The sequence below is a fragment of the Plecotus auritus genome (genome assembly GCF_963455305.1).
Source record: "Plecotus auritus genome assembly, chromosome: 3".
In the NCBI taxonomy this organism is placed as follows: Eukaryota; Metazoa; Chordata; class Mammalia; order Chiroptera; family Vespertilionidae; genus Plecotus; species Plecotus auritus.
In genome coordinates, this window is record NC_137772.1 from 10,448,498 (window position 1) to 10,463,205 (window position 14,708).

The 14,708-nt window shown below is 44.1% G+C and overlaps 1 protein-coding gene across 2 annotated transcripts in view; it reads left to right on the forward strand.

The window, feature by feature from the left end:
* LOC308243685 (cytochrome P450 4V2-like) overlaps positions 1 to 14,708 on the forward strand; it is a 41,022-nt gene that overhangs the window by 755 nt on the left and 25,559 nt on the right. Inside the window, exons 1-5 of one of the 2 annotated variants that reach the window (XM_080659383.1) lie at positions 2,565 to 2,861; positions 11,261 to 11,373; positions 12,765 to 12,850; positions 13,613 to 13,803; positions 14,184 to 14,253. In XM_080659383.1, coding sequence (XP_080515509.1) covers positions 2,648 to 2,861; positions 11,261 to 11,373; positions 12,765 to 12,850; positions 13,613 to 13,803; positions 14,184 to 14,253 — 674 coding nt within the window. In that variant the 5' untranslated portion in view covers positions 2,565 to 2,647. Of the gene's footprint in view, positions 1 to 2,564; positions 2,862 to 11,260; positions 11,374 to 12,764; positions 12,851 to 13,612; positions 13,804 to 14,183; positions 14,254 to 14,708 lie in introns of those variants that run through there. The other variant, XM_080659384.1, reaches the window with a different exon arrangement.

The window sequence follows — 14,708 nt, forward strand, 5'->3', positions numbered from 1 at the left end:
ACAGCGGCCCCCCAGTCAGCACTAACTGGGGGGAGAGCAGCATGTGCTTAAGAGAGGTGAGAGGCGAGGCTGAGCGGGCTATCCAGGGCCTTGGATGTTGGAAGAGGGAAGAGCATACAGTTGTCAGCGTGCAACACACCAGCACACAGTGAAGAGTCCAAACGAAGCAAACATCTGAGAGCAGCCAGGGAAACTGGAGGCAGAAGTCTCAGGGTCAGAGAGGGAAGCTGGGCTAACTTTGTCATGACGGAAGGACACCAGAACCATCCATGTTCCTCATATTTACATTGTCCCTCTTCCATAGCAACTAATCAGGTAGCCATAGAGGGGTGTGAGGTCAGAACATCGGACTATTTTCATAGAGTGCTCATTCAGGATTGCAAAGCCGTGTCCTGAAGATTGTTTGTTTCTTTCATAAGGATCTTGCTTTTAATTCATAGAGTAATTAAATCCTCAATACATTAGGTTACTCCCAATGCTAGTAGAATCATTTCTAGAATATGCACTCTCAGTGTTTAAACTGCTAATTATCTGATGGGTTCTGGGCTCTTACAGCTGACCAGCCTCTCAGGAGGGAGCCCCACTAACCGGATTCATAAAATCCTCAGTGCTCTCTGTCTCACCAACAAATGGCCTTCAAAATAAAGATTCAATTTCTAAGCCTGGAAGTCAAGGTCCATTCAAGCTGGCTCCATGCTACCTGTGAACATCGTCTTGTCCTGGTCACCCTGAGCCACCCTGTGCTCCAAGCAGGGGTCCCCTGCACACTTTTTTGAACCCAGCACACCCTTCTCTGCTTTGGAGCACGACCTGCTCATGTTGGCTGCTGCCTGAAGCACTCCGCCCTCCCCCTTCTCCACCTCTTCAGGGTAGTGGTTACATATTCCTTGTTTTGTCCACAGAGATGAGCAGAGTCAAATCCCATAGTTTCATAGCTGTGATAGACTTTTAGAGAGATGAGATCTACTTAAAGATAGTAAAGAAAATATATTGTAAAGTCTTAAACTGATGAAATAATATCAAAGTGAATAAAATAAAGAATGTAAGTCCTTCTCCGTGGACATCCCATAAGGTTGACCAGTGATTTTCTTCCCAGACATTAGTCTAGCTGCAGAGAACGAAACTTTTTTTCCCCCCAAAGATGGCATTACATTATGTACTCTGTTCTGCGGCTTTAAGGTTCATCTTTCACTTACTAGTACCTGAACCTTTTCCCACGTCAGTGCAGACAGATGACTTAAAAAAAATCAGTTGGAGAAAAGCCTTAAGCATGTTTTTCTCTGCCCTGAAGAGGCCCTGCAACCTGTACAGGAGCTGCAAGTTAAACGGAGGGGATTGAGCAAAGTAGGGATCCAGGGCGTTTCTCCACTTATGTCATCTCCCTTGGCGCCTTCCCTGTCACTATGGACCTGCTCCCAGGAGAGGGACACTCCCAGCCCAGCCCCTTTGTAGGAAGGATCACCTGCAGAAAAGAGAACCAGAGTCAGGATTGGGGGCCGCTACCTGAAGAAGGAAAATTCGTAGTCAGTGAACACAGCCATCGGGCAGAATTGGGGCACCCTTCTCACCATCATTCCCCTTTCCTTCCTTCCTTCCTTCCTTCCTTCCTTCCTTCCTTCCTTCCTTCCTCCCTTCCTCCCTCCCTCCCTCCCTCCCTCCTTTCTTTCCTTCCTTCCTTCCTTCCTTCCTTCCTTCCTTCCTTCCTTCCTTCCTTCCTTCCATAGGCTCAGTGGTTTGTCTTTGGGAGTTATTTCATAATTATTGTTCCTTTATCCAGGCCCGGCTCTGCCAGCATCTCTTATCTCTACCTCTGCCAGAGACCTTGCCCTTCATCCTCTCCTACCCGCCCCAATGTTCTCTTGGTCCCGAGGATAATTTGGAAACCATTGGGATCACAAGAACATTATTCAGCTCTCCCGTGACCTGATGACGAATTTTACCTACTCCCTCAGGTTGGAGTCCCAGGTCAAAGTAGGGAGCTGTTCTGAATGACCCTGAAGCTCAGCCAGGATGCAACCCACCTCTGCTCCCAGCCAGTCCCAGGAGAGCACAAGACACTCCAGTTTGCGCAAGGAAGCATCAGGAGGCTAGGCGCCCAGCCAGGGAAAAACTAACCCCAAACCGAACTTCAAACCCGGTGCCCCTTTACTTCCATTCTAAAACATATGGCTCACTCCTTAACGGAAATCAGCCCTCCCCACCCCAGGGCGCCTCTCCATCCTGAAGTTGCCCTAAATTGCACCCCATTCTCCTCCCCACGCCCCTTAAGTGCCTTCATTTCTTCTCAGCGCACTCTGCCTTCAGCATTGGTCTTCCCGTGCGCTTACTTAGGTGTTTGCACAATGACAGCCTGTGGTGCTTTCCTCCCAGCCTGGGAGGCCCCAACCCAGTCCCCGGGGGGCAGGGCGGTCCCTGCGCGGGAAGTCCCGCTTCTGGGCGTCTGGGCTGATGCCTACAGGTTGCCAGAGGAGGGAGAGGCGATTGGGCCTGGCGCCACCCTCTCCCCCGCCCTCCGGTCCCGCTGCCTCCGCCCCCGGGAATTGCGGGACTCCTCCCAGGGCCCCGCACTTAAACTGCAGGGGCTGGATCAGGCCCTGGCCCCAAGCACCTGGCCCAAGGTTCTGGGTCTCAGTCCCGGCGCGGCGCGATGATGGCCATCTGGCTGGTGCACGTCGGGCAGAAGCTGCTGCTCTGGGGCGCGCTCAGCGCCGTCACCCTGGCGGGCGCCACCCTCATCCTGAGCTTCCTGCAGATGATGGCGAGCTATGCGCATAACTGGCTGCAAATGAGGCCCATCCCCAGCATTTCCGGCGCCTACCCCTTTGTGGGACACGCGCTGCTCCAGAAGCGAGGAGGGAAAGGTAAGGGACTTGGCGCCCAGGCGGGCCCATCCCCATCAAGGGCTATTTGGCCCCTTGCAGGGAATGGAGGAGCTGGAGCACCTCCTGAACACCACCTGCCTGCTTACCCGCCTGGAGCATCAGGACTGGAGATGCAGGCTGCTGGGTTAGGGGCGACTCTATCACCCCCTGGATAATGGGTTCCCAGCTCTCTCCAGTTTTCATTACATATAAGTGCAGTGTTTCTAAACTCCTGTCCTTCTGCCTTTTCTCTTCTCATTTTCCCAAACTCCTGGCTGCTGCTATCTTAAAACCGCCTGTAGCCCTAGCTGGCTTGGCTCAGTGGTTAGAGCTTTGGCCTGCAGACTGAAGGGTCTGGGTTTGATTCTGGTCAAGGGCATATGCCTGGGTTGCAGGCTCCATCCCCAGTCGGGGGCGTGCAGGAGGCAGCTGATCAATGATTCTTTCTCATCATTGATGTTTCTATCTCTCTCTCTCCCTCTCCCTTCCTCTCTGAAATCCATAAAAATATATTTAATAAGAAAAACAAAAACAACAAAAAACACCGCCTGTTTTTTCTTCTGTCTTTACTGTTAAAGTCCTAAAGGCAGACACAACTTATAACTTCCCTCTCTCTTTCTCTCTCTCTCTCTCTCTCTCTCCTCTCTCTCTAAAATAAGGTATGAGAAATGCACTTGAGAACAGAGCCTCTCCCTCCAGAAATCACCAGATTTCACCACATCTTTCATTCCTCCTTGGCCCTTCGGTGGAGGATACATAACAACAATGAATTATGATGCTTTTCTTCAAGGCCTGCCCCAAAAGGCATACAGCAAGTTTCAGAAATCTTATTTGTTAAAGAGTGAATCGTTCTTTTATTGAAATCATCTTTTGAAGAGATAGCTTTACGTTATGTTATGATAGGGGTAGAGGGATCACTTTAAGTTAGAAAGCTCTTAAAAGTCCCTGATGTTTGCATCCCCCATGAGGGAGGGTGAGTTAGATCTTAGCACTTCATCTTCGTGGCTGTATAAGTTGAGATACCCAGAACTGAAAAGATTTGCCCCAAATGACATATTTTTAAATGAGCCCAGAACTAGAATCCAATCAGCTCTCAGCTTAATTGAAGAAGTTTTATAGACTGGAGATCACTTCCAAAGCTTAAAGGATTATTTCCTTTCCACTTTCCTCTCTCCAAATAAAAATAATGCTGTCATTTCAACTTCACAGGAATACATGAGGCCTCATGGGAGAGTGTTGCCAAAATGTAGAAAATGTTTCTGGCAGAAGAAATCCAAGTAAACTTTTAACCAACCAAACATCAATGCGACTAATGTTGCAAGTGATGCAGCAAATTTTGATATATGAAAGCTACATTTGTAAAAATCATCATGGCGATATGAAAACTGCATTTGTAAAAATCATCATGGCGAACACTAAAGGCAGAGCTAATCTTCCCTTCTACCCAAAGGGAAGATTTATAATATTAAAAAAGAATGGTGTAGAAATATAGACCCCTCCTCCCCAACAGGAAACAATATACTTAAGAAATCTCATCATAGTCTTTTGGGGGAATTTTTCTAAGAATTGAAATCTCCAGTGAATAAGATTCATTTCAAAACAAACTGTGAGTTATTGGATTATTTAAAGTCATTCTCCTTACAGTTACTTCCGGAGACAAGAGAATGATAACACATTATCTTTCTCAAGGGGACTTTTTAATGCATCAACCACTACAGGATCTGGACATGAGACCAACCTTTGGTCCCTTTCTGCTTGTAACCAAATTGCTTGACTTTTCAAGTTGTTTAAAACTCTTTAGGTTAGAGTGTGTTACCCTCTACTTGTAAAAGTCACTATATTGCAGTTACTTTGAGGATGACATTGAATGCGTGCATTTTCTAGACCATTGTCCAGAACTTGGTTTGAGCCATTTTATTCTTTGTCAATCATGCACTTATTTGAGGCCCTCCTTTGTGCCCAGCATTGAGCTCAGCAAAATTGGGCATAGCACAACATTTAAAGGAGTATTCCCCATCCTCAATACCCTTGTGTCTTATACAGGAGGCTGCGCCCTTCATTGTGTGGCTACCATCTGCATTCTGGCCTCAGAAGTCTCACCTGGAGAATTGCAACTGACTCCCAACTAGGCTGTTGAACTCTATCTTTTGCTTTTCCAGTCCTTTTTGTCAACACCTGTCTTCCCCAGCTGCTCCCTGCTATGGGGCCCACCTGAGGCCGTCAAACCACGGATTTTGATTTCCCTGTCTCCTCTGTCAGCCCAGACCAAGGCAGTGGTTATGGCCATGCGACACATATTTTGACACTGTTGATCTGACCTAGCTCCTTTCACAGCAGTTTAGCCAATGGTTTGACAGGAAGGCATTTTGAATCGGGGTGATGTAATGGGGAGGATGACACAGTGTGTGTGGGTGCCTGGGGTACAAAGCCAGGCCTGTATTTACCAGCGCTGTGGTATGGTGCAACTACTCAGCTGTGCACAACTTCCTCAGCTGTTCACTAACTTCTGTAATAGTGTTTGTCACCTGACTGTGGTGAGGCATAAAAGACATAAGGCATGGAAAACCCTTAGCTCTGCTCTGGTGTTTAATTACCTTCCACAGCAAATAAATGACAGAATGAATGTCAGCTAGCTTAGAAGACTCATTATTGGGTTTGGAGGGGCCCAAATGTGCAAACGCTTTAAACAATAATTACTGTTTCTTCCGTGTCACGTGCAATGGACATCCCTGTGCTTTAGCCTCTCCCGCTGCACTGTGAGCAGCTTGCCCTGAAGCCCAGGGGTGGGGGGAGCTGAGGGATGGGAGAAGGAGCAGGGGTAGTTGAGTATGTGAACATGTATTGGCCTGGAAAAGAGCTGGAAAGTTTAATAGTTGTTTTTTTATGCCATGTCAATCTGTCTGTGGGGCCCAAATTCCCATTGAAAACAACCCGTCAACACCTCAGGTGCCACAGTGCTGTGGGCATTAGTCCTGCTGCTGTCAAGGGGGCATTCCCTTTGCCTAGAAAAGCCTGGGTACCACATGCCTCCCAGCCAGTCTGCTCTCCTTACCCCTCCCTCCTCATGAGAGGCCTCATTTCCTAACCTAATTGGAACCTAGTCCTCCCGTGACCTCATGTTGTTTGACATGGGCTCTGTCTAACCTTTGCCAGGTCTTTTCTCTGAGGGCTGGACCCTGTACCCCAATTCTTTAGTCACTGTGTTCCCCCACCCCACCCAAACCACACTCCGGGTCACACTCGCCAATTTAATGTTTCCTGAGCTGACCCAGAGTTTGCCATTGTCTGAGCTTTCTGAATGCTGGGCTGCATTCCCCAATGGGCCTCAGGGATTTCAATACAGAAAGGGTTACCTCCCCAACTTTCCTCACTACTTCAGTGTTGTTGGGATTACTGGTCTCCATCCCCACACCCAATATAAGGACCGGCCATAAAGCAGGACCAGGGCCCCTAACACTGGCTGCATGGAATCCCAGTCTTTTTCCCACCCCAGAAGCGTCCTGTGGCCTCGGAATACCAAGTTGTCCACAGATCCCACACACCTCAGTGTTATTGTCCTAAAATATAACTGTGGTTCTAGCACTCCTCAGGAACTTTCAGACATTGCCTAGAGACTGTAAAAGAAAATCCAACTCCTTTAGCCTTCCAACACTCCAAGCTCATCTATCAATGCTGTCATCCCCATCCTGTGCTTTGGCTAAACCTATAGGCCATTTTCAGACCTCCCTGCCTCTGCTCCACTATTTCTGCTGCTTGGTTTACCCTAACTTCCTTTTTCTTCCTATAAAAAGCCAACTCATTCTTTTATGCTCAAATGCCATCTCTTTCTTGGAATTTCTCCAGTCCTTTCAATGAAAATTGAGAACTCCTCAGACTTAACCTTCTAATTTAGCCCCCATTTCATTTGACCTGATACTGTGATTAGTACCACAGTGACCGTCTCCTATGATTATAAATTCCCTGAGAGTAGGGATCCAGTGCTTTGGAGGTACATGTTCCTTGCCTGTGGAATCCATGACTCAATTCAAAATCTCACCTGGCATATAGTAGTTGTACTGCCTTGTGTTACGTTCTTCAATATTAATCTTTTCTAATCTGTGATCATTTATCAGTCTTTCCATACACTTCAAGACCATGACATATTTTCTGAGACATTTATTTTGTAGAATCACTCTCAGTTTGGATTTGTCTGTTGTTGAGCATGTGGATGAGTGAGCATGTTGTGTTTTCAAGAAGAAATAAGGTATTTCCATCATATTCATTCTTATATCTGGACATGTCATAGGAAACTGATTTGATTGATTACCAAATATCCCTATCTAATCTCTACCTTTTCTTCAGTGCTTCTCAGTAATTCTTTTTAGCTTAATGATTCTTTCTTATATTAACTACTAAAGGCCCGGTGCATGAAATTCATGCACGGGGGGTGGGGTGTCCCTCAGCCCAGCCTGCACCCTCTCCAATCTGGGACACCTCGAGGGATGTCTGACTGCCCGTTTAGGCCCGATCCTACTGGGATCAGGCCTAAACAGGCAGTCGGACATCACTCTCACAATCCAGGACTGCTGGCTCCCAACTGCTCGCCTGCCTGCCTTCCTAATTGCCCCTAACCACTTCTGCCTGCCAGCCTGATCACCCCCTAACCCAGGGGTGGGCAAACTTTTTGACTCGAGGTTCACAATGGGTTCTTAAACTGGACCGGAGGGCCGGAACAAAAGCATGGATGGAGTGTTTGTGTGAACTAATATAAATTTAAAATAAAGGAGCGGAGGGGAGAGCAAGAGAACCCTTCGCTCTTTCAGCTCCGCGGGCCGGATAGAACAGCCAAACGGGCCACATCCGGCCCGCGGGCCGTAGTTTGCCCACGGCTGCCCTAACCACTCGCCTGCCAGCCTGATTGATGCCTAACTGCCCTCTGCTGCCGGCCTGGTCACCTCTAACTGCCCTCACCTGCTAGCCTGGTCACCCCTAACTGCCCTCTCCTGCCAGCCTCATCGCCCCCAACTGCCCTCCCCTGCAGGCCTGGGTCCCCCCCAACTGCCCTTCCCTGCAGGCCCTGTTGCCCCAACTTCCCTCCTCTGCCAGCCTGGTCATCCCTAACTGCCCTCCCTGCAGGCTTGATCGCCCCCAACTGCCCTCTCTTGAAGGCCTTGTCCTCTCCAACTGCTCTCCCCTGCAGGCTTGGGTCCCCCCAAACTGCCCTTCCCCGTAGGCCTGGTTGCCCCCAACTTCCCTTCTCTGCTGGCCTGATCACCCCCAACTGCTCTCCCGTGCCAGCCCAATCATCCACAACTGCCCTTCCCTGCCTGCCCAATCATCCACAACTGCCGTCCCCTGCTGGCCTGATAGCCCACAACTGCCCTCCTCTGCCATGACCCACCTCCTCCACTGAAACTAACTTCCTCTGTGTGGCACGGAGCTGCGGGACCCCTAGGCCTTAACACGTGGACCGGCCACCGGGCCCTGCCTCAGCTGTGCATGTGGCCATCTAGTGCTGGACATCTTTTGTTGGCCATCTTTGTGGTGGCCATCTTTGTGGTGGCCATCTTGTGGTGGCCATATTTTGGCAGCCATCTTCTGACAACATCGCACGTGAGGGCCACCAAGGCTTTTATTAGTATAGACTAGAAGCCCAGTGTACAAAATTCGTGCATGGGTAGGGTCCCTATCAGCTTCTGGCCACGGGCTGGGGCCTTCCTTCATTCTGCACCACCCCCTAGTGGTCAGAACATGTCATAGTAAGCAATGGACCTCCCAGTTGGTCGAACTTCCGAGGGGACACTTTGCATATTAGGCTTGTATATATATAGATATTATATGTTTCTCTTCTACTAAAAAAATATTTTAAAATCTTCCTCCAGCTTACTTTTTATTCTTCAGCTTTAGAATAATAAAACTCCCCTTCATTATAAACTTTTATTTATTCAAATAATATTAGAACTACAGGAAAGTTGGAAAAATAATATAGAGTTCGCATATGCCATATACCCAGCAAGCCTCCTCTGATGGTGTTATTTTACACAATTAGTATCATTATCAAAACTAGAAAATTATTATTTGTCCAATGTTCTTAACAATACTACAACACTTATTTGAATTTCACAAAACTTCCTATGTTCTTTTTCTGTTCCATGACTCAATTCAAAATCTCACCTGGCATATAGTAGTTGTGCTTCCTTGTGTTATGCTCTTCAATATTAATCATTTCTAATGTGTGATCATTTGTCAGTCTTTCCATACACATCAAGACCTTGACACATTTTCTGAGAAGGCATTTTGTAGAATCACTCTCAGTTTGGATTTGTCTCTTGTTTTTTCAGAGTTTCAATGAGGTTATACATTTTTGGCAAGAACACCATACGTGATGTTGAAAGCTTTCCCTCTAAGATCAGGAAGACAAGGATGCTCACTCTCACCATTTTATTCAACATAGTATTATAGGTCCCAGTAAGAACATTTAGGCAAGAAAAAGAATGCAGACAACATGATTGTTCATATAGGAAACCCTAGATACTCCACCTCCCAAAAATGTTAGAATTAATAACTAAATTTAGTAAAGTTGCAGGATATAGAATCAATATACAAAAATCACTTGCATTTCTTTATGCTAACAATGGACCATCAGGAAGAGAAATTAAGGAAACAGTCCCATTTACAATTGAATCAAAAGGAATAAAACACCCTGAATAAATTTAACCAAGGAGGTGAAAGTCTGTACACTGACAACTATAAGATATTGACTAGAGAAGTGATACAAACTAATTCTATCATTACTTATTCTGTTGCACAAACTGTTCCAGTTTGGAGTATTAGGAGCTTTTTAGGTTGGCTGCTTGGTGTTTCAACATGGCCCCATCATTTTTGGAGCACTTCCTTATTTTCTGACACCATAATATATTCCACCCTTCTGGTATTTTTCTCTGCCTCAGCCCTAAAATCAGTGACTTCTCCAAGGAGAATTGGCTTATTTTATGGTAGGACAGTATTTAGAAATACTGAGATCTGGTGCCTGTACTAGAAATGGGTGCCAAGGTGGGAAGTTATATTAACAGAAATCTTATATAAAATATCAGAGAAGACTTCACAGCAAAATCACATTTAAGATGACACTTGAAGAAAAGTAAGTGTTATTAGACAAAAAGCAGTAGGAATAAGAGTTTCCTACAAAGGGAAGAGGTTCTGTAGAGGCCCTGAGACATTTGAGAAGTTGAAGGATTAGTAACACAGAAGAGTTTTTTTAAATTATTTTTTTTCTTGAGGTAACATGGGTTAATAACATTATCTAGATTTCAGGTGTACAATAGTATAATCTGATGTCTGTATACGCTTTTCGGTGCTCACAATCAAAAGTCTAGTTTCCCTCTATTACCACTTGTTTAACCCCATTTACCTACTTTGCCCTCTCTCCACTCTCCTTCTCCTCTGTAACCACTATTCTGTTGCCTGTATCCTTGAATTTGTTTTTGTTTTGTTGTATTTGTTCATTTGTTACTTTTTTGTTTTATATTTTATATATGAGTTATATCAGTCTGTTTTTGTCCTTGTCTGTCTGACTTATTTCACTTAGCATAATACCCTTAAGATCCATTCATGTTATAACAAATGACAATATTTAATCTTTAATATATATATTCTTTATTGATTTCACAGTGGAAAGGATGGTGGGGGAGAGAGAGAAACATCAGTGATGAGAATCATTGATTGGCTGCATTCTGCATGCCCCACACTGGGAGTTGAGCCTGCAACCCGGGCATATGGCCTGAACGAGTCAATGCTCAACCACCGAACCATGCCAGCTGGGCCATTATTATCACATCTTCTTTATCCATTCATCCATTCATGGACACCTAAGGCTGCTTCCATATCCTGGCTATTGTAAATAATGCTGCAGTTAACATTGCGGTGCATATATCTTTTTGAATTAGTGTTTTCATGTTCTTCAGATAAATCCCCAGAAGAGTAATTGCTGGATCATATAGTAGCTCTAATCTCAATTTGTTGAGGAACTTCAATACATTTAGAGAGTGTGAAAGAGAAGCATCTATCTACCAGGGCTGGAGTGTTGGGACAGGTTTCCCTTTCTATAGAAGTGTAGCCTGAAGCAGGTCAGGAGAAACTGAACAACCTCAGTGTTCTTGGGGAAGGCATGTCATAAGGTCACCACAAACATCCACAGTGCTTGGCATTTCACAGTTAACCAGGCTGTTGCACATATATCATTCATAATTAAATTAGCCTCATAATTCATGCATTAATAATTTAGTAAGGACAACTGTGTGGTTTAGCTTCAAGAGGTGAAAGATCTGGGAGATATTGAGTGAGTTGCCCAAAATAAAAGAGTAAAAAACCCAAAGAAGACACAGTAAGGAACTTATTTAAAATTAAATATTCTCTCCTAGAGTTTTTCCAGCAGGTGATTCATTACACTGAACAGAACAGACATGTGCCGATGCTAAAAGTCTGGCTTGGCACAGTACCAGTAATAGCCATGTATAAAGCCGAAACTATAGAGGTGAGTCGATGGTGACTGTGATCAATGTTTCACTGTATAATTGATGGTGTGAGAATCTCATCAGAATAAACAGCAATATATGTCCTTATATTTATTAGTAAATATAATTCAATGAGGATTTCATTTAATATCTAAGGCTGTGAAGGTGCCATTTAATGCTTTCCAGATATAGTCTGAGTTCTGGGAAGAGTAGCAGCTTCTACATGTCTATACACATTTGGTATCAAGTAATATATTTGTCCTCCTTTTTTGGGAAGTCTTCAGTTGAACAGAACTATAAATAGAGTATTCTATAAGGTGAGCTCATGTCATCTGCCAGGCACTGTTTTAAGATTACAAAAATATAAAACTAATAAAATATAAGTGTTTCCTTTAAGATGCTCAGAGTTCCATCATATTTTTATTATTTCAAGTTAATTTTTTAAAGTAGAACACTAACTTGATATTGATGGGGAAGATGTTAATTCACGCTATTGAAATTACTCCTAAAAAATGTTTACCTTTCTTTTACTTATTATCATGACATTGGGGTATTATCTGAAGGGTTGATGACAAAGAATTTGGGTCAGGAAGTAGAAATGGGATAAACAGACCTTCTCTTGATGGAGCAAAATTAACAGCACAATTTCCTAGGGTTGTTGGGCTTGGATACATCTTTCTTACTCATTGTGTAAAACTCTTAGAGTGTCTCTGGTACCACACTGCAGAATCTACTGGCCCAGAGGAGATAGCGAGAGGCCACACGTGGGGTTTCAGCCATTGCTGGCCTGTATAAGTGGGCTTAGTCTATGTGGATAGAGATCTGTCCAAAGCAGGGAACTGCAGCAAGAGGCCTGAGAAGCATTTTGTGCATATGCTCATCCTTTCTGCTTTACTTTGGCTTCAGGCAACCTAACTATACCCATGGTTCCCAGTGCCACTTACACCCTGGAGACGGTCAAATGCGTACCTAGTGTAAGCCTCACTCCTGAGCTGCACACCTGCTTTCAGACTATGGCAACTTGAATGCCTCCAATTCAACATGGCTGATCATGAACTTGTGATTTCCATCTCCCTAAATGTGGTCATCCTTTGATTCACCCACCTTCTCTTCCCTCACTCCTACCCTCAATAAAGAGCTCCACTTGGCTCCTAATTCATGGCAGGAGTCAGGGAATTCTCTTGAGCATTTTCCTTTCAGCCAACTCCAGCGAGTCTACAAGAGTGAGTGACAGCTGGATGCTCCAAACTCTAATTGCCTTTCTTTGAGTCAGAGTAAGAAAAACGAACCACCAAGAAGTAATTGTTATGAAATGTTACTTTAGAAAGTAGTTGTGTTCTAGCCCAGTATTCTTATAATTAAAGTGGCTTTCATATCTCTAGCTCTCATTTTTCTTTTCTCTCTTTCTAAGGTAATTTTAACTAGCTCAAAGCAAATTGACAAGTCTTATGTGTACACCTTCCTACAACCATGGCTTGGCCTAGGACTACTTACAAGGTAAGTCAGTGTAAATCGGTAAAGCTGTCTTGTGCATAACTTATGTCAGGCATTGACACAAGGTGGTTTTCCTATAGCAAGAATGTGCTGTCGGGTAGTAGGGAGAAGCTGAAAAGGCTGGGTGATAATGGGCCTCTGAGAGACAGGAACCCTGGGTGTAGAGTAATCTCCAGCTGTGACATTCAATAATGATGATCAGCAGTGTTCCAAGGAGAGGTAGAAAGTGCCAGTGTGTAAAGGGAGTACGGCACAGGGGAGCTTTGAGCGGGGAAATCTTGAAAATTCAGTGAAAAAGGCAGTCATCCCCGGAGAAGTAAGTGGAGCACAGTGACGTCAGTCCTTGCGCTGCCACCCAGCAACAGGACCCCGTCAACTGAGAAAGAGAAAGCAGGACTTCGGCGGGGACTTTGGAGACTTCGAGGATGTTAGAGATCAAAGTAGACTCATGGAGCTCCTTGATCTTCAGAGGGTTAAGGTTGGCTAAAGGGGGGGAATTTCTAATTTTTGGAAACTCAGAACTTAGAAATCTCGAAAACTTCTTAAAATTTTCAATTTTGATGAGTGCTCTTTTAAATATTAGTAATATAGAAGGATATCTAAAATGTGCCCATTCTGTAACTGTGTATGACTCTCCCCTTGGCATTCTGACCAAAGCATTTGGGAATCTGTAGATTAGGAAGAATTTTTTGTCTTAACTATTCCTTATTTATTTGTTTTGGATGTTGCTTTTCTCTCCTTTGTAACCATGTCTTGTATTTCTAGTACTGGAGACAAATGGCGCTCTAGGAGAAAACTGTTAACACCCACTTTCCATTTTACCATTCTGGAAGAGTTCTTAGATGTCTTGAATGAACAAGCCAACATATTGGTTAATAAGCTTGAAAAACATGTTGACGGAGAAAAATTTAACTGCTTTTTTTACATCGCTCTTTGTGCCTTAGATATCATCTGTGGTAAGTCTCATTGATTTGTTTCTAGAGCTATGGTGTAAACAGAAAATGGACCAAATAGAAAATAACATTTCACTGGGAGGCAAATGAAGGGGTTAGAAAGGATATTGGCTTCTTTGAGGTGATCCTTCTGCTAAATTAGGCTCCTGAGAAGCAGTACCCACTGTTAGGGCTTTTGAGCAGAGCCATCCTTCCAGGAAGGTCAGAGGGAAGGAGGAGCAGGAACAGGGAGCAGGAGAAACCAAAGGTGCAAGAGTGAAAGGGGAAAGGAACAATTCTAACGTATATAGGAATTTAGGTCTTTTTTCAAGTGTTTGCCACTGGAAATTAAACACAAGGCATGTGCGTGAATTGAATGGTTGCTTCTCACCCATATTTTGCAGAAACAGCTATGGGCAAGAATATTGATGCTCAGACTAATGGTGATTCTGAGTATGTCCGTGCAGTTTATAGGTAAACGGAGCCTTTCTAATTATTTTTAAAAATTGTTATTGATTCAAGCTTTAAAAAACATCACTAATAATTTTTTGTCTGTGTTGTATCTTTTTCATTGTTTCACAATGAAATATTGCACTAAAAATCAACCTAATCATTTATGTATGTATTTTAACAGTAGGGGATTTATTGTATAAATTATGGCACACCCATGCTATGGTATAATTTTAAATGATTATTTTATGATATCTTGAGCAATTACATTATGATGCTTAGTGGTAAAATAAAGATAAAAACAATATTTTTAGCATCATAACCACTAGGTGTAAAAAATTATTCATTTAAAAAAAACCTTGTAAATATTATTCCAGAATGTTAGCAGTGATTATTGTTTTTGTGTGCTCCTCTTTCTTGTTTGTGTTATTATTAATTCTCTTTTCCCATATTTTTTGCACTGAGTGTGTATTATTTTT